This window comes from Macaca mulatta, chromosome 3 (genome assembly GCF_049350105.2).
Source record: "Macaca mulatta isolate MMU2019108-1 chromosome 3, T2T-MMU8v2.0, whole genome shotgun sequence".
Classification (NCBI taxonomy): Eukaryota; Metazoa; Chordata; class Mammalia; order Primates; family Cercopithecidae; genus Macaca; species Macaca mulatta.
Window position 1 is genome coordinate 136,525,453 of NC_133408.1, and position 27,472 is coordinate 136,552,924.

Sequence of the window (27,472 nt, forward strand, 5' to 3'; positions counted from 1 at the left end):
GTTCAGTCATTATAGAATATCTTGAAAAGACCTATGAAATACTAATGAATGAAATTTAATTTAAAATAATAATTATGTACCTTAAATATAGTTGCATTTTCAAAAAAGTATGCTGTGAAATTTTGTCACAGTGTAAGTATAAAAAGCATGCAACCAACTCGTCAATCTATCTTCTAAATCAGTGCTTCTCTTCAAAAAATAATCATTTTATTTTTATTTAACAATTATAAAAGAGATATTTTTAATATTAGGCTACTAAGTAATCATGGCGCACATGTTCCTAACAATAACACCAGAATTCTCTTAGAAACAAATGTTTTTGTTCGTTGTGAATGTCATAGAAATGTCATATTTTCAAAAAATAATGTTAAAGCCAGCAACAACCTATTGGCACTGGATTGATGTAATGGTGGGAAAGTGACAGAAACTTCCATACACAAGGAATCCTTTTTTGTTTTCATTTTTTGTTATACTTTACGTTCTGGGATACATGTGCAGAACGTGCAGGTTTGTTACATAGGTATACATGTGCCATGGTAGTTTGCTGCACCCACCAACCCATCTTAAATTTTTTTTTTTTTTACTAGTGGGTTGTGGGTAGAGTATGGGAGAGAATGTGTGGATGTGGGAACTGATGGGCTGAGGTTAAGTAGAATGATCCTTTTGAAGAATGATCACTTGTTCATTATTTTATCACGATCTAAATTTCTTTTTTCTCTTGATTTGAAATTTGATTTTGTTTTGTTTTGCTCTGAGATTGTGAACATCTGTGTGCGTCATTTTTTCTAGGCTATTCTATGGTTTAAAATTTTTGACATAATTTGATTTTTGATATAATAACAAAAATAATTTTTCTAGTCCTAATGGGAAATGTGTTTGAAATGCATGTATGGTTAACAAGCCTAGTGCATGCTAGTACTACAGAACATCTGCTGCCCTCAATCATCTATATTACTTGCCGTTGCAATGTATGATGTTTCCTTGGTGTCCAAAGCCTATCATCTGCGTCGTGAGGAAACAGATTGGTTTGATAAACCCAGGGAGTCTCGTCTGGAAAATGGACATTGTCTGGAACGAAAACTGCCAGAAAGATTGGTCCACTCTAGACCACTCAGCCAGCATCAAGAACAAGTAAGTGCTATATTTAGCAATTTCTTTTAGATTTATCAAAAAAGACTCACTTCTATGTTAGAATGGTCTTAGTTGTCCTAAAAGGAATGAGATATTTGTCCATTAATTTCACAATTTTTTTTTCCAATAACATAAAGGAGTAACACAGCTTGCTTCATCAGCTATGACTCATTGAAATTGGACTGTGATACTTCTACCAATTTAAGTGATTGATTCCTCCAACAGACATTATTAAGTCTGAATAACATATCCAGCACAGCTATACAACAAGAATATATGGAGCTCTGAGAGCTTACAAGTGACTGGGTGAAATGGATTTGGGTAATTTTCAATGCTTGTTCAGATGCTAAGAACAAGTGAGAGGATGGCCAAACCAAGTGAGCTGGGATAGAAAGAAGGCTTAACCTGGGGGATAAAGGAAGCTGATATTTTAGTGGATCTATTGCATGGAAATATTAGCTGTTTTTTTATGTATTTTTGAATTTTATATACAGAACAACTCACATAAAGTAGATATTACTAATCAGTGTATTCTTATAGATGAAGAAATTGAAACTTAGAGGTAAATTTCACAATTAAATATGACACCAAAATTCATGATCTTACTCACTTTTGAGCAAATGAGGTGATGTTTGAATTGAATTTTGAAATACATCTACGAGATTAAGAGTTGAGTGAATTGAAGGAGAACCTTCACGTAAGCCAAGTGGCCTTAAATCAATTGCCTTACCAGATCAGATATTTGCAGGTTGTATACTCATTATGATTATTAAAATATCCAAAATAAATAGTTGACTTATTTACATTAGCTCCTAAATCATCCTGTTTAGTGATTCATTGATATAGAAAACAACCATATTTTGAACAACTGAGAAGATCCATATAGACTTACTATAATTTAATTCAGTGTTTGTCATTTTGAGGTATAAAAGAAAACAAGGCTTTGACATTTATAAGTACTGTCTAAAATACATTGTCTATACTCTTAGATTTGATTTCTTTCTAAGCAATTTAAGTTTTCATAGGCAAATTTCTACCTATTAAACAGAATTTTTTCTTAGAATTTTGTTCTGTTTTTGTATATGCTATCATATTTTCTAGAAATCTTAGAATTCCTCTCTACTATAAATTTCTGTCTTTAGTTTTTTATATATTTAATACATATTTTGTTTAGGCTTATGTTTACCTCCATTAAAATGTCAATATAATTCCGTTTTTTTTTTACTTCATGTAAACATATCAGCCTGTATTGAACTATGCTTTCATTAGCTTGTCTTGCTATTAAAATTGTATTTGTGGTTGTGTTTGAAGTCTCATCAAATAGATCTGGCTAGAAAGTAAGAAAATTAATAAAATTATTCTGCACATTTAAAATCTTAAATTTACCTCCTTTTATCTACAAATTTGTCAGTTAAAAATAACTTCCTTCAATGTATTTATTATATGAATCTCTCTAAAATGGAATATTTGTTATATCTTACCCATCTCATTTGCTTCTCTGAAGTTTAGTGTTTTCCACAAACCTAGAACAAGTCAAAGAAAACACAGATACTTTAACAAAATCATAGTAAGATCAACTGCATAAAAAGGGCAGCTTGTTTAGTAATTAACAAACAGGAATATTTATTATCAACACTACTGTTTCCATGGGCACTGAGAATAGTCTTTTCCACCTAATTTATCAAACTAATATTCTTTGAGGATATATTTAAAGTAATTTAAAGGATATATATTAAAGTGTCCAGCCCAAAAATATGTAAATGAAATATTCATATCTTTAAGGACATTCTTGTTTCAATTTTATGTTACTAACATACAGATTTATGGTTTTGGTCTACTGAGTACATAGTAATAATGGTTTAAATAATATATAATTATAGACAAATATAATGTCAAAATTAAGCAGAGAAGGTATTTTTGAGAATCATTTAATACATTTCTTGCTATGTCTTCTCAAGTAGAAACATAAGGATTCTTGTTAGGTGAGTATAATTATGTGTATTCTTGCTAAAAGTAATTTTTTACATTTTCACATCTAACATACAAACAAACAAACAAAAAACTATGTATGTACTACTGAAACTGCAACTATGCAAAGTTATAAGCTAGTTAAAAGTGAACAGCCATAAAACTGCCACACAGGCCAAAAAAAGGAACATTGCCTGTCCCCAAAGCCCCTGTATTTCCCTTCCAGATCATAACCACTCCCTTTCCCAAATAAGTAACAAATGTGCTGAGTTTTGTGAAAATAATTTGTTTTTCTTCATCATTTTTTTCTAAATAGATTCTACTATAACATACATTTTAATTACGTGAAGTTCAAGAGTTGAATTATATAAAATTCAAAATTCATGCTTTTTGCATTATTATTTATCTTCAAATACTGTCTCCCTCTTTAACTCATCATAACTATATTTTGACTTGGAAAATCACAAAATGGCATTCTCATGTTATTAACTTCTTTGCATCTCTAATCATAAAAAGCTAATATTGAGCTCTTGGTACTAATAAACTCAGATGCTTTTATTTGAAAACATATGCATAACAAGAACTCATATTCATAAAATGCTTTGGAGGCAAAAGTAATAAAACCAATAATACTAATGCAAACACTAATTTATCTCCTTTTAAAACTCATTTGCATAAAACAAACATTAGAGGGATAGAAGAATATTTCTGAAAATTTTTATTAGACACACAATCATATTAATTATAAAATAAACCAAATCTAAAAATCCATATTTGCTTCATTTCAAATATATATATATATTCTTATATATGTGTGTATGTGTGTGTGTATCTATCTATCTATGTATCTATCTATGCTTAACCTCTGCCTTCTTCAGGAGAAATTCAGCTCTGCTTTGTGAATTGCACAGATAGCCTAATCTCTTATTTTTTAGTTTTACTTTAGTCACTTACTCTATAAATAAGACTAATACCTTTCACAGGGTAGTTGTAAAGGTCAACACTTCCTGACTATTGTAAAATCCCTTCGCTTTCTGCACTTATACTCACATCATCTGCAATTCCTCTGCAACTGCTTGATTGAGGTACATTAAATTCCCATGAAAGAGCCACTCTTTCTCTTGATTCTAGGAATTCGAATGTTCTGTTTTCTCTCCTTGGACACTTTTCCTCCACTCATCCCTTGGCAAACCCTAATCATCACCCAGGTGTCCGTGTACATGCCCCATCATGCAAGAAGACTCCCCTGACACTACCACCCCTACTTCCCCAGAAATCTGGGGTAAGTGTTCTTCCTTTGTGCTCCAATAGTACCCCATGTATTAGGTCTTGGGCTGTGAGCTTCTTGAGAGCCAGCAGCTCTCTATCCCAACTACCATGTTATATATGTGTACAGTGCTAGGAACCCAGCAGGGCACTCTGTCTCCTGCATCTAGAATGTGTGGTATTTCAGTGAGGGAATGGGTGAATGTCTGTATGAATACACAGTAAGTTAACAAAAAGGGCATAAAGGCTATCTGTCTTCCGTGTATGAAGTAAAGGGCTCAATTCATTCCCTTTTTGTTAACATGCTCTTTATATATACAGGCTTGATTCATGAAAATAACTTTTTTTTTTCTAAATTAATATTTTTATTAGCTTTAATAGTTTCTCACTTCTTTTTTTTTAATTTATTTATTATTATTATACTTTAAGTTGTAGGGTACATGTGCATAACGTGCAGGTTTGTTACATATGTATACTTGTGCCATGTTGGTGTGCTGCACCCATCAACTTGTCATTTACATCAGGTATAACTCCCAATGCAATCCCTCCCCCCTCCCCCCTCCCCATGATAGGCCCCAGTGTGTGATGTTCCCCTTCCCGAGTCCAAGTGATCTCATTGTTCAGTTCCCACCTATGAGTGAGAACATGCGGTGTTTGGTTTTCTGTTCTTGTGATAGTTTGCTAAGAATGATGGTTTCCAGCTGCATCCATGTCCCTACAAAGGACGCAAACTCATCCTTTTTGATGGCTGCATAGTATTCCATGGTGTATATATGCCACATTTTCTTAATCCAATCTGTCACTGATGGACATTTGGGTTGATTCCAAGTCTTTGCTATTGTGAATAGTGCTGCAATAAACATACGTGTGCATGTGTCTTTATAGCAGCATAATTTATAATCCTTTGGGTATATACCCAGTAATGGGATGGCTGGGTCATATGGTACATCTAGTTCTAGATCCTTGAGGAATCGCCATACTGTTTTCCATAATGGTTGAACTAGTTTACAATCCCACCAACAGTGTAAAAGTGTTCCTATTTCTCCACATTCTCTCCAGCACCTGTTGTTTCCTGACTTTTTAATGATCGCCATTCTAACTGGTGTGAGATGGTATCTCATTGTGGTTTTGATTTGCATTTATCTGATGGCCAGTGATGATGAGCATTTTTTCATGTGTCTGTTGGCTGTATGCATGTCTTCTTTTGAGAAATGTCTGTTCATATCCTTTGCCCACTTTTTGATGGCGTTGTTTTTTTCTTGTAAATTTGTTTGAGTTCTTTGTAGGTTCTGGATATTAGCCCTTTGTCAGATAAGTAGATTGCAAAAATGTTCTCCCATTCTGTAGGTTGCCTGTTCACTCTGATGGTAGTTTCTTTTGCTGTGCAGAAGCTCTTTAGTTTAATGAGATCCCATTTGTCAATTTTGGCTTTTGCTGCCGTTGCTTTTCGTGTTTTAGACATGAAGTGTTTGCCCTTGCCTAGGTCCTGAATGGTACTACCTAGGTTTTCCTCTAGGATTTTTATGGTATTAGGTCTAACATTTAAGTCTCTAATCCATCTTGAATTAATTTTCGTATAAGGAGTAAGGAAAGGATCCAGTTTCAGCTTTCTACTTATGGCTAGCCAATTTTCCCAGCACCATTTATTAAATAGGGAATCCTTTCCCCATTTCTTGTTTCTCTCAGGTTTGTCAAAGATCAGATGGCTGTAGATGTGTGGTATTATTTCTGAGGACTCTGTTCTGTTCCATTGGTCTATATCTCTGTTTTGGTACCAGTACCATGCTGTTTTGGTTACTGTAGCCTTGTAGTAGAGTTTGAAGTCAGGTAGCGTGATGCCTCCAGCTTTGTTCTTTTGACTTAGGATTGTCTTGGAGATGCGGGCTCTTTTTTGGTTCCATATGAACTTTATGGAAAATAACTCTTTTTGAAATATTTGTAGGTAGGGAAGAACAGCCCTCTTTCTGGGAGGCCCATAGGCAGTAATCCTATCAATGAGGAATCACCAAAAGACAGTGATAACAGAGACCATCCCCTTGGGGAGAGGAATATAGCACCACTTGACATCAGTTCTGCCCCTTGGCTTTGTGCCTACTCTTAGTTGGCAGTAGCAACACCTACCCATAACCCCATCTGCTACAGGACTCTCTCAACATTCACCCTCTGTGGTTACTAAAAAACTGAAATTCATCTAGCTGATACATCTAATTCATACATGGAAGACATATAGACTTTTGATCATGCTGATCATAATTATGGCAGTTGCGTGTTTCTGATTTATTAAGTGGATTTATGAAGCTGCTTGCAGACAGCGTAGACAGTCTCTGAAACTATAGGAGATGATATGAGATGCTGTGAAAGCAATATTCAAGAAAATTAAGATGTGCAACATTCCTTCTACTATAAAATAAAAGGCAATAGTGGCTATTTGATAAAACTGTTAAAAAAATAAGGAAGCCTGATGATGACTCTTCTAAACTGTGTGATAGATTCACTATGAGATTACATCAACATCTCCCCAGTCTGAAAATTGGAAAGAATACTAAAAGACAAAATTGTGTTTTCTTACTTTATTTTTGACCAAATGGAAAGAATAATGTTTTGGAATTATTATTAACTAGTATCTGAGATTAGAACAGATTGAAATAAAATGAAGTAACATCCAATTTTACTGAATTATCTGCAGTACCAAAGCAAACTATAGTTACACCTAATAGTTACAAAATTTTCGATACACACGATTTTATTTTTAGTACAAAATAAAGATTTTTAAATGCAGATTAGGAAAGGAAAAGACAGGAAGAAGAAGGAAAGAAAGTAGGAGAAAAAGATGTGGGGAGGGCAAAGTAACAGAGAGAAAGGAAAGAGTGAGAGGCAGACTGAGAGACAGACAAAAGAGAGACAGGAGAGAAGTGAACAGCAGGCAAGAGACGGAAAAAGAAAAATGTAAGCACTTATTACAAATATGAATAAGGTTTTCAATGGTTTACAAAGTTAACATTAGCATGAATTATCTGAATTGACTTATTATACTTGCCCTAATGTTTTTATAATTTAGTAAACAGTATTTTTGTTTTACTCTACAGAATTCACATAATATTCCTGGATTTAACAGGATTTCGCTATTGTTTAGGGAATATTTTTTGTTAACCTAAGGCCTGCTTAACCTTATTCTTTCCTAAAGAGAAAAAAAGCTAAAGGCTAAAATTTTAGCTTTAGTTTTTAAAATACCTGTTTTATTTTTAAAATCCAGAATCCTAACAATTTTACAGCTGGAAATACTAGGCCACATTAAGGTCACAAGAGTTTTCTAAGGAAACTTTCTTCACAAAATGTATACCTCTTTAGTCCTAAATTCTGTTTCATCTTTTGGAAACACACTTCTTAAACATTCTAAAATAGGTAATATGAAATCTTCATCTATCTTAACTTTATTTTGGTTGTAATTTAAGTCCAAAATTTTCTTATGACAGTACATACAAAATTCCATACAAATAAAGTCCTGTTAATACAGATAAGAGTAAATATTTTGCCATTTCTGTCTTTCATTATTTCATAAATCTCTTTTGAAAGCAAAGTTCCATAAAATATAAAGTACAAGTTTGCATTTTGCAAGTTACTTTTGTTTCAGAAACTTCATTTCACCAGGTGGAAACACAGATAATGCAATCTATAATATTCTCATATTCAAGTCTCAATAATGAGAATTGAAATCTCAGATTTGCAACAGTAGCTTTAAGTGTTACTTATTCTACCCTAAGGAATGTCTAGGAGACATAACACTATCAATAATGCAAGCTTTGAATTTTAAAAAGTATTAAGTGAACAAAGACTTTATTTATTTATATAGAATTAGCCTCTGCATCTCGTTTACAATGAAACTTCTAGTACATGGGCTCAGCAGAAGTACAGTGCCACAATAAATCAAGCAACATAAACATAAAGCAATCCTGATTATGATAATAGAGATGTCAAAGTAGGAGGATCTTCTCTGTTTTTTTCTCCCCGGCACCACTTAATTGCTGAAAATTAAAAATGCTTTTCCATTCCTAGGCTGTCCAGAGCAAAATCAGCAGCTGGCATTTTCCATATACATTCTCTATCCGAGGTCATCAATATTGACTGCATACTACTGTAGTAACAAACATTCTTCAGAACCTATTGCATGCACTTATTAATTTTTCAAATACAACAAATCAGTTTGCAACAGCCATTGGTTACAAATGCAAAAACCATAAGAACTCAGAACCAGCAATATCATTATATAGTGTTCATGTAAGGTGTTTAAATTGCCATCGTGTGAGAATCTCCTACTATGTTCCATTAATTTAATCAATGTGCTTTGAAATAAACCATTCTAATTATATATATTGCACTTTAAGTGTCTTTAATGTTGGTTTTTTTACCTTATTACATGTATGTCTTAGATCATACAGATGAACGGGAAAACTATGCACTACATCTTTCCTCACGCAAGGATAAAAATAACAAGAGACTCAAAGGATCACACAGTTTCAGGTAAAGCAAATCATATAATCTAATTTTTTTTATTCTAATGTCAGATTGACATATGTACTGACATTTGGGTTTCATTTTAGATGACTCAGGACATTTTGGAAAACTTTTTATATCAAAATTGTGTTTTTAGAAATGTAAAAAAACAAGCAGGATATACATTTGAACATAAAAGACATTTATGACATGATCATCAATATGAGGAGGTACTAAATGGTACCTATTTGCATCATTCTTTTCATTAACCATATGTTTTAATGCACCTGGTATTACAATGCTCCGCAGGAATTGCTGTATTAAGAAATATGGTCACTGGTTGTAGGAATACAAGACATTCTTACACAGGAAATTAAAAATCTGTCTTGAATTCTTCTAAGAATAAATTCCCCTATTTCTACTCAACTTGAACACTGTCAATTTATGCTGGGGTTTTGTTTGTTTGTGTTCCTTTATAAGCCAAAGCTAATGGTGAACTTTTTATTTGGAAATAATTTTGGATTTCCAAACGTAATACAGACATTCCTTTTGCCCACTCTTTGCCCAACATTACTAATGTTAACTTCTAATCCCAAAAAAGTGATCAAACCCAGGAAATTAACATATATATGATAATATTAAAATATCTATAAGCCTTATACAAATGTTGAATTTCTCCACTAACCCACCATTTTTTTTTCTGGTCCAGGATCCAGTTCAGGATCTAGTTCAGGATCCCACATTGCATTTAATTGTTTGACTCTTGCAACTCCTCCAATCTGATAGGTCCTCAATCCTCCTTTGCCTTTCATGACCTGGAAGCTTTTTGAAAGATATATGACATTTTTATATTATAATTAAATAGTCCATATTTAAATCAATGAGATGAAATATAAATTGTTCCAAGTTAAAGAAATTTCAAAAAATGAATATTATCTATATTTTTAGTAAAGTATGTTCTTCGAATTTCATGGAAAATGTGCATCAATAGAAAATATTCAAATACATATAATTTATGTATTATATATGTATAGGCAGTACATCTAACATGGTATATGTACTGTATTTTCTTTTTTAAGCACTGATATAACAAACAGGGTCTTTCTTCAGTGTAATTGCTATTGTTCCTTGCAGATCTTAGACAGTGGAACATGTGGACGAGGAACAGGTTTTGCTTTGAGCAAATATCTTCTTATTTTCACAGAAAATGAATTGATTAGGAGTCTAATGTTATTTTCCTTTTAAGAGTAGGTAACTTTTCTTCTACCAGAGAGAGATAATTCAGACTTTCAAGTTTTATTGCTGTTCAAACTGTATTTTAAGTACTGATGAATTCCAGGGTGAATCTTAAAATCCAAGGGCTCCTTTTGTGGAAGTAATTACTTGCTAAAAACGATTTCAGTTTCCTCCAGCTCATAAAGCAAAACAACATAATATTTTCTAACAATGCCAAAATTATTTTTTCATGATGTACAATGGAAATCTTAAAATCATTTTTTTCCTAAATCATCAGAACCTATGCCAATGTGCCTGTTTTCTAGCTGTATTATTTTATACTCTATTAAGAATTATTCCTGTTGTGGGGTGGGTGGAGGGGGGAGGGATAGCATTAGGAGATATACCTAATGTAAATGATGAGTTAGTGGGTGCAGCACACCAACATGGCACATGTATACATATGTAACAAACCTGCACATTGTGCACATGTACCCTAGAACATGAAGTATAATAAAAAATATACATATAAGTACTCTACAAAAAAAAAAGAACTATTCCTTCAACCTTATTATTTATCTTTCCTACTCTTTAGTTATTCTTTTACTTTAACTAGAAACAAGTTTTAAAACATAACATTGCAAAAATAAATGCTAGCTCTTTAGTAAATATTCTAGTCTCAAAAGTAAATTCAATTTCTTCCGTATATACATTTCACAAAAAGAGAAAAGGTTATTGTTTTGGACAATAAATTTGCTAGTAATGTACTATATCTTTTCTCTGAATGCCCCTTTTTCTTTTGATATCTACCTAAAGTAATACTAAAAATGGTTTCCTTGTTATAGTTACCCTGTATTGATTACTACTGAATATATTTTCCATATGTCTTAGGAAAAATAATCCCATACTATATTAAGTCTTTTAAAACAATCTGCATTTTATATTCTACTTCTACTTTTAATTGTTTTAAATACATCTCCATATGAGGCTAGAACCAGAACTTACAATCTTTGACAGTGTCTGGAAGTTTTAAACCAGTGCCAGGGAAACGATGGCAAAGAACATTTACACTCCTGGCTAGTATCTGTGTCATTTTCTGCTCAACAAAAAGCCTAGTTTGATTGACTAAATATTTGGTAATATTAAGGATTTATTGTTAGCTATACTTTCATTTATATGTTAATGTTTGAGTTGAATTTATGTATTTTTTAAATTGATAAAATGGTATCATATACATCACGATGTTTTGAAGTATATATACAAGTTTATATGTTTCATGAAACAGTGATAACTACATGAGATAATGCTGATATTAATTAGCTAGAGTTATTACAACAACTGTCTTAGCATTGTTCTATAATACAATATATTGTTATTAACTATAATTACCACTGAGTGTATCTTTTGGAAATGCAAACTAAAATATTTACAGATTTAAATGATATCATCTGAAATTTACTTCACAATTAGCTAAGGGTAGAGAATGGTGGAGATGTAGATGAAATAAAATTGAACATAATTTGTTGATTGTTGGACTTAGAGATTAACCACATTGGATTTTATTGTAGTCTTATATTACATTTCCATATGTTTAAATTTTCCATAATAAAATTGTATAATTACTGTCTGTTTTTCATGTTCACAGTGAAACAGCGGTATGCAAAACTTCATCAATAGTGAAAAAGCTAGCAAAACTAATAATTTAGCTGTCTTTGTGAGACAAGACAAAGATTTAAGCAAGGAAGTAGTAAAGAATAAAATGTAGTATATCTGTTCTTTTATGGTGGAAAATGGCCATTAGTGAATTTTAATTTTGGTTACATAAACTCATTGATAGTAAAACTACTATGAACCTTTTATAATATTTTAATAGACAGTTCTAACTTTATAAATAGTTTATAAAAGTTATATAAAACAAGCATACCTGGGAAATAAAAGAAAAAAATTATTTAGGAAAACAAAAATAATTTCAGAATAGAAGAGAGAAGTAATGGTTTGTTTTGTTTGGTTTTCAACGTTCTCCTGTGTGGTTCTCAAAATAATGTCAGTGGGACCCTCATGATCTCAAAGATTTTTTCGGGGGGGTCCACAATTCAAGACTATTTTAATAGTAATGCAAAGGCAGAATTTGCCTTTTTCACGCTCATCCATTTATGAATATACAATATAGTTTTTCAGAGGTTATTTAATGTGTGACTTCACGAGAGATTTGATACAGAAGTAGCTGTGAAAATTCAACTGGCTTCTGTTAAGTCCAAATTAAGCCGATTTACAAAAACTTAAAACAGCATTCCCCTTCTCATGAATTTTGCTTATAAAATAGTTATTTTTAATAAAATATTTATTTTAACATGGAACAAGTTTATTATTTTAAATGTGTTAATAAATATTTTTAATTCTCAATTTTAACTTACAATATGGAAAATATACTATTTTTTCTATAGCTGTAACATATATAAAGAAAAACTGCTTGAGATACTCAGTAATATTAAAGAGGATATATGTTTCCACAAACCAAAAGCTTGAAAGCCACTGCTATAACAATATCTACAGTGAATTTTTTTTTCAAAAAGGAAATATACTTTTTTCTCATTATTAAAAAACGTATATAGCATAAAGTAAACTGTTTCTGTAACTCATAGTGGATACATTTTTAAATATTTATTCATTGATGATCATTCATTTATCATCCATGGTGTGACTTAAATTTTGTTGGGTGCTAGATTAATAGAATGAACACAACAAAGACCCAGATTTTTAATGTACTAACAATTTAGTAGGAGGACCTGAAATGTAAGTAATTATTACTACAAAATTTTAGGAACAACTGAGACAACAGTCAAGGAATTTATACAGTTATTGTTCATACCCATAACTATGTATGTGTGTGTATACACACACAGCTGTACAGGTGCACCATGATTTATAATTTTTAATGTACCTAGAGAGAAACACAGGCATGTAATCTTCTATTAAGTGGTTCACAATTTTTAGAAAATATATCCTTTAACTTTTAACCTGTTAACTTCAAAGATATAAGTGTTTATCAACAACTGTACAATAGTTTTGAAAGTCCTCAGCAAAACACAAGGCAACAGAGTGGAGAGAATAGGTAATAAGTTTTGGAATTATAAATACCTGTGTTGAAATTCAGCTCTAACACATGTAAATTTTGAGAATAAGTTTGTTCATCTGTAAATAAAATGAACTCCGTGTATCTCATAATTGTAAGTGAACCTAACACAAAGTATTGTACTTACTGTATGCTCAACAAATGTTATTTCCTCTTCTCTTAAAGAGAAATGAACAGAAAAAAAAAAGAACAAAATGTGATGCTCAAAAAAATTAGTCTCCTTTTATTTCTTATTTGAAACTCCATCTTATGGCTTCAGAAACACAGCTGTTTGAAACAAGCCAAAGAAATTCTTCTGGCTTTTAAGAAAGGCATTTGCTATGTACAGTTCGATAATGGACTGGCTACATCTGCAAGGCTAGAAAGACTTAGCAATTATAATAGTGAAGAACACTAAAAATGTTGTTAAGTTTGAAAAGATAGCATTGTCTTCTTAGGAAATAGGGGCTCATTTTCTGTTCTGCATTAGTCACCATCTTTATGAGTTTTTAGAAATAGAGACAAATTATAACAGAGCTCATTGGATCCTAGTTGGCAGTAGTACCACATGTGGATAACTTTATATTATTATTATTATCATTATTTTAACAGTTTTCTTGGATGTAGCTTACATATCATAAATATCTATTGTTAGTGTACAAATCAATGACTTTAATACATTTACAGAGTTGTGCAATCATCACCACAATCCTGTTTTAGAGATTTCCATCTTTGCAAAAAACTCCTTTGAGGCCGTTAGCAATCTCTGCTTCCAACATCCCTCATCCAAAAACTAACTACTGATTTACTTTTTGTCTCTGTAAGTTTGCCTTTTCCAGGCATTTCATATAAATTGGATCATTCAATGTACAGTTTTGGTGTCTGATTTCTCTCATTGACCAGTTTTTTAGGTTACTAGTTTTTAGGTTAGTTGTAGCATGTGCCACTGGTTTGCTCCTTTTTATTGCTAAATATGTCTCATTGTTTAAAAAGTCAACATTTTGTTTTTCTGTGAGATTTTTCCCCATATTTTAAATAATATTTGTATGCTCGTTTTAGTATAGATATATAATATGTAATTTTTGTTGGGTAGTTTACTAGACATAAAATTTGTGGGTTGTATGATAAGTTTCTGTCTAACTACTTAAGAAACTGCCACATAGTCAAGGTGAGTGTGTCATTTTGTGTTCTTGCCAGCAATGTTTCATGATTTAGTTTGCTTTAAGTAATTGTATGTTGATATTCATGAGCGATATTATTCTGTAGATTTGTTTTCTTGTGATATCTTTGAGTAATCTCATAATACTGACCATGTAGAATGTGTTGGGAAGTATTTCTGGCTCTGTTTTTCTATAGAGTTTGTGAAGAATTAGTAGTATTCATTTTTTGAATATTTGGTAGAATCCACCAATGAAGTCACCTGGCCTAAGCATTCTTTTGCAGTAAGAAGACATCCAGTTACTAATTCAATGCCTTTGTTTGTTATAAGACTATTTAAATGTTCTCTTTCTTCTTGAATCAATTTTGGTAATTTGAGTCTTTCTAAAAGTGTATTCATTTCACCTATGTTTTATAATTATTGTCACAAATGTATTCATAATACTTTATTCTTTTCACTTCTCTTAGGTCACACAGTGAAGCCCTTTTTTATTCCTAATTTTTATTATGGTGTCTTCAATTTTTTCTCAGTAAAGCTAGTTGAAGATTTGTCAATTTTGTCAATCTTTTCAAAGACTCAACTTTTGCTTTTATTGATTTTTTCTCCATTTTTTTTTTGTGTTCTATTTTACTGATTTCTGGTCTACATATCATCTATTTCTTTTCTTTCATTTATTTTTTAGTTAACTTTTTTCTCCTAGATTCTTAAGGTGAAAAATTAATTAGTTGGAGAGCTTTCTTGTTTTCTGACATAGACATTTAAAACGAAGTATTTTCCTTTAAGGACTGTTTTACTGCATCCCATGCATTTTTCTTTTTTTTAATTTTTATTCAGTTCAAAAGATTTCTTAATTCCCTTGTAATTTCTTCTTTTACCTATTGTTTATTTAGAAACATGCTTTTACATTCCCTAATGTTTGGGGATTTTTCCAGTCTCTTTCTGTTCTTGATGTTTAACTTAGTTTCATTGTAGTTGGAAAACCTATTTGTACCTATTTTTTATGATTTCATTATTTTGACTTCATTAAGATTTGCAAAACTTTGTTGATAAATTTGTATATAAAATGGAGAGACATTCAAAGCACAAGCAGTTTGTGAGTCTGACAGTTTCCAAGTATGACTATGATTTTACTTTCCACTGAAACTTCTCTCTGTGCTGCACATCTGTGTAACCTTCTTTTGGTTAAATTTGTGTGAACAGTTTGGGCTCTCTCTGGTTTCTGCCAAACGTGCACTCAGCCTCCATTTACCCAGGGATATATTGAGAACTTATTAAATCTATTTATGGATGTCCCAATTCCTAGTCTCCCAGTTTAACCCCCAAATAATTTGCAAGTCTACCACTTGTTTCATCCCCTCCAGCAATAAAGCTTCTGGTTTTCATACCCTGCCCTGTCCAATTGAGTTATCATGACAACTGAGCTGGGGATGGAAGCAGCCCAAGCCAATCACGACCAATATTCCCACTTGATATGGTTTGACTGTGCCCCCCACCCAAATGTCATCTTGAATACCCACGTATTGTAGGAGGCACCCGGTGGGAGGTATATGAGTCATGGGGGAAAGTTTTTCTCGTGCTGTTCTCATGATAGTGAATAAGTCTCATGAGATCTGATGGTTTTATAAGGAGGAGTTTCCCTGCACAAGCTCTCTCTTTGCCTTCCGCCATCCACTGAGGTGTGACTTTTTGCCTTTTGCCATTATTGTGAGGCTTTCCCAGCCACGTGGAACTGTAAGTCCATTATAAACCTCTTTCTTTGGAAATTGCCCCGTTTGGGTATGTCTTTATTAGCAGTGTGAAAACAGACTAATACACTAGTGTTCTTACTTGAAGATCAGTAGCTTCTCATGAACAAATGCTGCTCAGTTTGTTATAAACTTTTGTTTAATTTCCAAAATGCTGAAATGGTTGGTTGTTTTTTAACGTTTTGTCCAGCTATACAACTCATTTTTTGGGAGAAAATTTTATTTATTTTATTTTGTGATCTTTCTATTTAATTATAATTTTGGCAGCTTTTATAATGTATTTCCTGAAATAGTAATAAAAACACTATATTTCTCTGAATTTTTTTAGTCATTCTCAAAATTGTTTTGATTGTACAATTTTTTTATACTTAAATATTTAAAGTATTACATATAAAATAAAACACAGGTAATGAATGAATTTTGTTTTGGCATAAGATTCTATAAATGATGGTTTCTAAATATTCCATTATAGTATTGATTTCATGTGCATAAAAAAGAAAGCTGCAGGCCTAATGTACCTCTTTCTAATATACCAGCCAGAATTACTCATCTGACAACCTAATAACAATTCTAAATAATTGAATCAGACTGAAAGAGACAACAATATTCTGAGAGATCTCAGAAATCTGAAGAAAATAGTTCAGATATCTTATCAATGTTTCATAAATGAGTCCATTAAGTTTCTGAGGAAGATTGTGACATTCTTAGAATCCTAAAGAAAGTTGACAATTAGCCATGATTAAACTCACAGACTGTGTCCTCATCCTGTTATAGAATTCTTAACCTCTCCTTGCCTTCATTGCTACTCAGTGGTAAAGTTTTTCTACCTAAAATTTTAAAAATCTGAGTAGAAGTGATTAAGAACAGCTTTTAAAAAAGACAAAAATAGCTAGTCAGACTTTCCATTTTCTTGTATTTATCAATGGAATTTCCACCACTGGCAATATGTGAAAACATTGAGTTGATTATGTATTCATTTTGCAGGGAAGATACATATGTGCATACATACAAATAAACACAGCAATAAGCCCTCTGTCAAATATAGGGGAAGATTTTTTGAATTAAATTTATTACACTTGTAATATTGATCTTATTTGCGTAAATTTATTAGTCCCACTATGCAACCAAGTAAATTATACATGCAGAAATCTAAAGAAAATAGTGATAATCATAAATATTTAGGGGACATGAAATATAAAAATAAATATATTACTTACTTTGTAGTTAAAGGTTTTCTATTTTTTTCTGAAATAACTTGAAAGTATGATTATTTCTTCCAAATACAAATATTCTCCTCTTTTTTCCTTGATTATAAGTGTTTATAATGAAAATCTACAAACCTAAAATAGAAGTTATTCAGAGATTTATATTCAGACTATAGATGAAACGTGGTAAGAATAGTTCTATATATCCTATTGACAGTTCTCAAAGATATAATATTGTGATCAGCAGATTAGTTTTAAAAAAGCAGCTACAACAAAATTCTCATGTTCTACCTAAATAATTAAAAATACTATAAACACAATTTGTCCACCTTCTGTAACTGTTAAATCTATTTTAAATAATGTAAACTAACAGAAAGAAGAGTCACAATAAATAAAGAACTATCTCCTACTATAAACAAGTAGATATGTAATATTGAATATGGAATCAGCCTTGAGAAGATGGTTAAGGAACGTCCAAAATATCCTTTTCCTTTTACTCTCTAATTTTACTTCTGTAAATATATTGTAAGGGAATAATAAACTATAAGGCAGCATTTTTTGATAGGTATGGGAAAAGTCTGTGGTATAGTCCTTGCTTAAAGAACTTACCACTTGAAGTGGAGCTAATGTACCTGAAACAATGAACACATGAAGCTATATGTTGAAAATTAAAATATGTTTCATAAACTATGTGTACATATATTAACATGTACAAATTTTTGCAATGCTCTTTGTTCAAATAATTTTACCAATGGAATATAGAGAACACATATTTCCCCATTTTCTCATGAATATTTTTGTTACTCTGCTTTCCTTTATAGCTAGAGATCTCAAAGGCAAATGTCCCCCTAGCTTTCAGCTTACAGTAGCTAAATGATAAATGCATGTATCATTCTCAGCCTTCTTCTTCTATGTATACTTATAAATATATATATTTGCATGTATGTATATATAATAAAAAAATATATTGTAATATGTAAAATATTTCCTATAAAATATGGTAGTGGTAAAAATTACAAAGCTAAAAATAGAAGCCATAATTTTACAATTTATATTTTTTCCTTTACTTCCTGCCTTTTTTATACACATGTGCACGCACACTAAAAGTTGAAAGTACATTGTAATATAGTTCAGATACATATCTTTAATATGGTATAAATTGCCCAGTAAATACATTTTCCTTTTACCTCAAAAGCTCTTCACAAACATAAAGGTAATGACTGGATTTTATTACATTGTATAGATGTTTAATTATTTACTTCAACCACTTTCTAATTGATTGGCATTTATGTCTTCTCCCCCTTTCCATTATTATATAAACAATGCTGCAATGAAAAAATGCTGCCTTATTGTTTATTATTCCCTTAGAATATATTTACAGAAGTAAAATCAGTGAGTAAAAGGAAAAGGATATTTTAGACGTTCCTTAAACATCTTCTCAAATTTCTTATCAGAAAAGTTCTACTACTTTGCACTCCCAAACTAAGAAATTGTTTTTCATTCATTTTCCACTATGGAAATTTTAAATCATATAATTGTCACAAAAAGATATTGTAACTTAGTTCAGAAGCCAAATTTTATATCATTTTGCTCTAAGTATTATTTCTTTGGTTAGTTATCAGGTTGATATTTTGTCCAATACTTAATAATTTAATTGCCTCCTAATCATCCTGGTGGTGAGGGACAGATTCCTGCCTGTCCTGGGGTTATGGCGAGGGCTGAGCACATTGCACCTGACACTGGACAGATGACATCAACAGCAGCTTATTAGTCACATATGCTCAAAGTTTGGGGCAACAGGACACCACACATGACACAGAGCCACACGGGGTTGTACTGGGGAACACTGAACAACCAGAGCCTGTGCAAGGCTGGGTTTTTAGTATCAGAAGGTTGGAGCGCCCCTAGGTCCTACAGGGAAACTTGGTTGGCTCCGCTGAATAGTTCCTCAGACTGGCAGGAAACGGAAATTCCTGACCCCCTTGATAAAGAGGATTTTTCAGCGAGGGAACCTGATCCATTAGAGCAGAGTTGGGGTTGTGGGGGAGGGCGTGGGATGGGAGGGAGCTTGTGGTCCAACCCTCGTTATTTTATCAGAAAATTAGGCAGCATCTAATATTGAGTCTTAACTATAACCTTTAGACCACAGTTAGCTCTGTTTCTTTCCTTTCAGTGACTTATCTACTTAATATGCAGGATAATAGACTATTTTTATTTTGTTTGTTTTGTTTTGCTGCAACACAGAGTATATGAAAGGGACCAGAGTATATAAAAAGCTAGGGCCAGCATATGTTGGGCCCAGTAGACAAATAAATAGTCTAAGTTTAATTTGATAGGGAAGATTGGCATCTTGAAATCATTGAAAATATAGCTTCGTTTATGAGGTCTTTTAAAAAAATTTGTTTTGTTTGCTTCAAAGTTGAATTCTGAAGGAAGCTTAATCATAATGAATGAATAAGATACACGAAAGTTTGAATAAATAGGTTGGATCACCTTTGCTTGTGAGTCTACTGCTGCTCTCAAATGCGGTATGGTAAATAAAGAGGTACTGAGGCAAAATATGGTGAGCTACTCCATGTGATTTGGATAAGTTATGGCTAAGAGTCACTTAACATTTCTTCAATATCAATTATATGAACATTTTATGAGTAAACTAATTTTTTTCAGATCAGCCAATTCTTAAAATAGAAAGAGTTAAAACAATTATGCCATCTCTTCTGTTTCTCGTAGAAGACCAAAAGAAAGCAAAGCTGTCACCCTCAGGACAAGTGTGTTCTACCCTAACTGCTGGAACTAAACAGATCCTACAAAGTGGGCCTTAACACTGAATTTCTCCTTTCCCATATAAAATGGCTTTTTCTATCTTATTATTTTGATAGTGCAATTACATAGTATTCATTTCCTTTTTTTTTCCTCTTTTTTTTTTCTTTTTCTTTTTCTTTTTATTTATTTATTTATTTATTTATTTATTTTTTGAGACGGAGCCTTACTCTGTTGCCCAGCCCAGGCTAGAGTGCAGTGGCACAATCTCGGCCCACTGCAACCTCTGCCACCCAGGTTCAAGTGATTCTCCTGCCTCAGCCTCCCGAATAGCTGGGATTACAGGTGCCTGCCACCACGCCTGGCTAATTTTTGTAGTTTTTTAGTAGAGACAGGGTTTCATCATCTTGGCCAGGTTGGTCTTGAACTCCTGACCTCGTGATTAACCTGCCTCAGCCTCCCAGAGTGTTCACTTTTTCATTGTAAGCCTTGTTTAGGAATATATTGAGCATAAAGCTATGGAAATAGAGTAAAGCTCAGATTGAATCTCTTTTGAAATCACAATTTCTTCCTGGTAAATTCTGGTGAAAACATGGATTTATTTACTCAGTAACAAAGGAAGTTTTTATTCTCAGGGTGAGTTTCACAGAAACATTATCATTTCTCCTGACAGGTTGCTTGGATATTGTGTTCCTGCTAAGGAAGTGACATTATAGACTTTGCTTCCAGCTGGAGGTAGCTTAACACATTTTCTTATCCACTCTTAATAAAATAAAATTAAAGGAATGAATAATTGATTACATGAGAGTGAAGACATTCACAATATTCAAGGATAGGAGGATAGATGGTAATATTAATGTGAAACGTAGGCATATAAATGTAAAATGTATGTGAACTGGCAGTAGAAAAATAAGCAAGGAGAAGTGGGATTCAATAAAGGAGTAAGGATTTATATTGATTTTCTAGAATATTTTCTTGGCAGTTGGAGTGATGATCAAAGGTAGAAAGAACAAGGATGTGAAAGTCAAGAGAAAAACAATGAGTTATCAGCTTTTTTGTATGCTGGACAACCTACAGCAAGTTTCTAACTCTCCTTAGCAGTCTCAGCTGCTTTGTCGTAAAACTGGTATGAATAGTACATAACTCAAAATGTTGTGGAGGTGGTTAAAGAAAGGCAATGCAAAAAAAAGCTACGGGATAGTGTCAGACACATAGGAGACACTTGGCAAGTGTTACTCTTTTCTTCCATCCCTGAAGACAATGCTGAAGAGATTGTGAAAAATCAAGTACACTTAACGTAAAATAATATTGGCACAAACAACAAAAATCAAATAAAATCCATCTGTTCAAAGTCATGTGTTTTGAGATGTTTTGACAAAAGATCAATACATCCTATAGAATAGAAAATTAGATGAAAATAAACAAAAGCAGCTCACTTTTTGCTTAAAGCATAATTTCAATGGGATGTTTGAATATTTTTAGCCCAGTTATTAACACCATGAAATACATTTTTGTCCATTCCAGATAGTAGTAATTATTTTTAATACAGTAACGAAAATAACCAAAAATAACTATACTAAATGACTCTTCAGTGAAAAATTAGCCCCTGATATATATAGGAAAGTAGAAGCTGTTGAATTATATTGAATATCTCCTTCACCAAATGCAAATTGATTTTGATGAGAACAGGTTCAGCCTGTAGTGTAAAAATAATTTGGCATCTGGATTTTATTTATGTACCTAAAATGACTCAGCAAATTGAGAACTTTTCTCTCTAAATCAGTTTTCAACTCCCTCCAAAATATAGGTTAGTATAATAGTTATTACATAATCAGACATATATGGCACTTTGTTCTATACAGATATACATACCAAGATATAGAAATATTAAGCCAATTACTAATTCATTTAACAGATATGTATGCAATTCATATTTGGATTATAATGCTAAAAGCTATAATATTAAAAGATGTAATAATCTCATCTTTATAATGTTGGAAAAATATAGATATAAACATACATAAAAGTATATGCAGTAATAGAAAAATGGAAATTATACTGACAAAACAAATGTAATGTTTCCTAACTAATTAGTTGCAGCTACTGCAGATTAAACCATGTAGTATAACTTGTGGGCTGCCTAAGCCAAAAGCATTTCCTCTGCTTAGTCTTGACTGAGAAATGCTGGCTTCCAACACCTTTTTTCATATCTTGGTACTTTCTCTTTTATTATTTGGTTGCAAATTCTCCCATCACTCTTCTCTAAAATTGAATGGGGAAAGGAGGGACTGGAGTGTGCTACTGTCAAACCTATGCCTTCTTATTCTAAACCAAGTGAACTGGCATAAACCAAACAGGAGACTCACTGCCAAGTCACTTGTTTGGAGAAAGAATATGTGCTTCACTCCAGATTTCCCTCATATTAGCTGTGTAGCCTGGAGTTTTGAACCTCTCAAAGCTTCATTTCCTCACATGCAAAATACAGGGCTTTTTTTTTTTTTCCGTTTGCTCTTTTATTTTAAAATCCAATGAGATAATGTAATTTTAAAGGCATTTTCTAAGAATAGAATACAATATGCATATACTATCTTACCCAGCCTATTTCCCTTCTTTCCTACCCTCTATCACTACTCGATCATTGTTGTAGCTACTATAAACACAAATGTCTTGCACATTTTGCTACCAAAATAATGTATACATATGTTGTGTGCACAACAAATTTCTGAGTATGATTTTTATCCTTGTATTAGTTTTCTATCACTGCATAACAAATTTAATGAGTTAAAACAACAGATATTCACCATCATCATTTTCATGGGTCAATAATCCAGGCATGGCTTCAGTGGGTTCCCTGATCATGAACTTATGAACTATAATCTATGTTAGTTGTGCTGTATCCCTTTCTAGAGCTTGGGAGACCTCTTCCAAACTCATGTGGTTGTTGGTAGGATTCAGTTTCTTGTAGATGTGGAACTGAATTCCCCATATGGTTGCTGTCAGGCAGGGGCCACTGACCCCAAGTGGTCTCTCTCAATTTATTGCTATGAGGTCCACTAACATGTGACAGCTTAGTTCTTGAAGGCCAGGGGGAAATCTCTTACTCTAGCCTCTTAAGATGGAATCCAATATAAAATAATTATGGTAGTGGCTATCTATCACCTTTGCCAGATCTTATTGATTAGAAGCATGTCACAAGTTCTGCCTTCACTCAAAGGGAAGGGATTATACCAGGAAGTGGCTCATTGGAAATCATGATAGAGTATTTCTGCCACAATCCCATATTAAGTCAAGAAATCCAACAAAAGACTCTATATTTAATTTTGAATCAGAATAGTATTTTTCTTCCTACTTACATTTTATATAAGGAAAACTGACATTTATTTTGTCAAGTGCGTCATAGCTTTACACTAACATAAGTTTACACCATTTTATTTCCATCATCATTGTAGAGTTTCTTAAGTGTCTCTCAAAAAAACAATTTTCTTTAACACACAAAGTGAATGACCTCACCCCACGTCCTGGCCTGCCATCAATTTAGTATCAAGGCCAAACCTATAAAGTGACCCTATTTTCCAGGTTTGTGACGTCTAGCCTCATATCAAACAATCATTTTGTTTTGGACCCTAAGTACTGCTAAATGAAATAAATTTCCTTTTCATTGCCTTTTATAGAAGAATCTGGCAAACTCTTCAGATGTAGTCTTTATGCTTCTAATTTTGCAATTGTCTTATATAAGCTAAAATGAAGGAAAAAGAAAATCTTTATGTCATTACATGAATGAAGAATGCATTTGTGAATGTGGCAGTCCTGACAAATTTTCTTGGTAGGAATTATTCCAAGTCTATAAGGAGGAGAAAATCCTATGTGCTTTGAGTAAAATTACTTTAACAGCATACATCATCTGTCATTTGAAAAGTGTGTTCTACAGAGCCAGAATACCAGTGTCGTTTTTGTGTATTTTTTAACTTGTCTTCCTTATTTCCCATGCCAATGGTCATTTCAGTCATATGGCAGGCCATCTTGGACTCATCTCATGCAATATACTGTGAATATGGAAAGGCTTTTGTACAGTCTTTGAACTGTACATAACATTTTAATATTAATATTATTTAGATTACATTAGAAAAGAGGTGTGAATGCAAGTTCATGGAAATGTGAGATGAATTGTTCCTTCAAATTCTTCATGCACATAAAGGATATACATTTAAAACTGGAAACAGGCCAGTTGCAGTGACTCACGCCTGTAATCCAAGAAGTTTGGGAGGCCAAAGCAGGCATCACCTGAGGTCAGGAGTTTGATAACAGCTTGACCAACATGGCAACACCCCCTCTCTACCAAAAATACACAAAATTAGCTGAGCCTGGTGGCAGGAGCCTGTAATCCCAGCTACTTAGGAAGGCTGAGGCAGGAGAATCGCTTGAGCCTGGAGGCAGATGTTGCAGTGGGCCAAGACTGCACACTGCACTCCCGCCTGGGGGACAGAGCAAGACTCCATCTCAAAATAAAATAAAAAAATAAAATAAAACTACAAACAAAGGGATGCTGAACAGCAGTTTTCATGCCTGGAGCAATTGGCTGGATAAGAAAAAGCTAATGGGCATAAGTGAATTTATTATTGGAATACTCAGGATTAGAGTTGGATTAAACTTGGCATGAATGTGCTGTTTCCATTTTGATGTTGCTAAAAACTGTAAGGTATGGATTGTTATTAAGGTGATTGATGTACATTGTTGTGTTTATAGGAACGTTTTTTAAATACTGACCAATAATTAAATAAATAATGAAAATTATTTAGGTCTTCATGTTTGAGAATTAAGGAACAAACTGCTGCATTTCATAGGACAAAAAGGGAAATCATTATGAATTTTTAATATAATTTGGTTTACTTTCTTAAACACTTTTATGTATAATTTACAACACAGAGATAAGTAAGTGAAATAATATAAAATTAAATTCTCACAACCTTACTCAAGAGTGTAAGTAATGTGTAAACTACATAAAAATCAATTTAATGAACTATCCTTTGGGGACTTTTCTATTATTCTTGGAACTTTATAGGCATTATTATATGTATAATCTGTCTTCTTCTTTAGCCCCACTAATGATATAACTGAACTAAGCAATATATTTTTATTCTAGGATAGCTTTATTATAAAAAATCAACACAGTTGATTTAAACTATTCATAAGAAACAGTATGTTCATTAATACAAATTTTGCTTTCCCTTGATGCTTAAGTATAGGATATGAGAGTATTGAAATTAAACAAGTATTTTAATTTTATCCAAATGCAGTGTTCTAATTATAACCTCATAATATTTTAATATATATTTTAATGTTGAAAATGAAAACATTCTTTGTGATACTTTAAAATACTGGAGCTTTCATTGTAACAGATTAATAAACACATAAAATTGGATTTAATCTGTAAATTTAAATGCAAATGTAAAGATTTTTCCTTAGTATGCTCATGTTTGTTTTGTGCGTAGTTTATTTTTAAAGTGACTCCAAAGTAGCATATTTATCAAATACTTATAATGTACGTAGAGACTTAAATTGTAATTCTAAGGTTAGTAGAGGTAATGCTTTTTCTTAATGGTTTTGCTACCTTTATCATTGAATTTCTCTTTTCTATAAAGATCCCAACCTTTGAAGGTTTTCTAAATTTTAAACTTCTCGGTAAGACTTTCTTAACCACAGATATGCTTATATATCATGAAATTAACACAACTTATGACTTTCTTTTTTAGTAAAGCACTTATGTTATCTGGAGTAACTATTGGTTTACATGTCTGTGTATGCTGTCGTACTGTGAACACAAGAACAAGACCATTTTCATGGCATCTGAAGTAGCATTTCATCAATGTTTTGAGATGAAACAAAAGCAGAGAGATGACATTATGTTGATAAAAATTTGTCAAAAGTTGAAAAACAATACTAAACACATCACTTGTCAAGGATCATTTACTTCTAAGAATTTCAATTCAAAATTAATGTTGCTTCTTGAGTTTACAAAAAATTCCATTGGTATTCTGCTTTCTAGATTTGAGGAGTGGTGTTACATTTTTATAGAAATATTTTTATTCATTTTATCTATATTTGAAATAAAAAACATTACAGTGCAACTATAGAAATATGAAATCAAAATATCCAGATTTAATTCTTTAAAATTACATAAATTTAATTTCTTTTCATGACATTCAAATTAGGGTAGAAGCAGCTACTATAAAACAAACAAACAAATGTTATTTTCCCTGGGTCCATTTATTTTCTAATGTTCTATTCTACAAAAATTTTTAAATCTTCCTATGCAACTTAATTGTCTACATGAGAAACAATAGCAGATGGGCACATTGGCTCATACCTGTAATCCCAGAACTTTTGGAAGGCTGAAGTAAAAGGGTCACTTGAGTCTAGGAGGTTGAAAGCAGTCTGAGCAATATAGCCAGATTTGGTGTCTGCTAAAAATAAAAAACTTAGGTGGGCATGGTGGCACTTAGTAGTCCCAGCTACTGGGGAGGCTAAGGTGGGAGAATCCCTAAGCCCATGAGTTTGAGGCTGCAGTGAGCTATGATCACACCATTGTACTCCAGCAAGGGCAACAGAGTGAGATTTTGTCTCAAAACAAAAAACAATATAGCAATGTCAACAAGAGGAACAGTAATTGTTGAAAATTAACTATATGACTGAAATTGTTTCTATGTATATAGTCTCATTTCTCACAGGATCATTTTGACTGTATTATTCTATTTACCAAAGACATGAGGCTTGTGAAGTATACTTCAAAAGCATTTTTGAGTATTTGAATTCACTATTGTGAGACTATATATTATAAAATTAAATAATTATTGTGTCTGTGCTACTTTATTGAGATGGTTCTAATTACAGTTTCTCATCACTGATCCTTTACCACAGGGTTTGAGAATGTGCTTAGCTACTAGAAATCCAATGACTCTGAGGACCCAACTACTTCACCTTCAAGACACTGTCATTTGCAGAATGAAACTAAAACCAAATTTTTAAAGTCCTTCATGCCAATGAATAGATTTTGAAGTTCCGCAACTACACTCTTTTGTTTGTTTTCTGTTTTTGTCTCCTATGTTGGCAAGGCTGGTCTTGAACTCCTGGCCTCAAGCAATCCTCCTGCCTCGGCCTCCCAAAGTGCTGGGATTACAGGCATGAGCCACCACACTCAGCCTGCAACTACACTTTTAGCCATACCTTTATAAGGTATAGCAATCTTAAGTCTATTTGTGGATTCTGAGTTTTGATATGGACTTCCTGGGGGAAAAAAGTGTTTTTAAAGGTATTCAAATAGAAGGAAAGCCCCAAAATATGTGACTAAAGTATTAGTGTTATATATAGGATCTGTTCCCATATTTGTAACCCATTCGTTTCTATAGAAGGAATTCTGCAAAAG

General features: G+C 32.5%; 1 protein-coding gene across 1 annotated transcript in view; it reads left to right on the forward strand.

Annotated features, from left to right (window-relative positions):
• The window catches only part of PCLO (piccolo presynaptic cytomatrix protein), a 400,611-nt gene that overhangs the window by 251,761 nt on the left and 121,378 nt on the right, over positions 1–27,472 (forward strand). The window contains exons 8-9 of the mRNA XM_015134174.3: positions 995–1,131; positions 8,793–8,883. Of these exons, the coding sequence (XP_014989660.3) occupies positions 995–1,131; positions 8,793–8,883 (228 nt within the window). The remainder of the gene's footprint in view (positions 1–994; positions 1,132–8,792; positions 8,884–27,472) is intronic.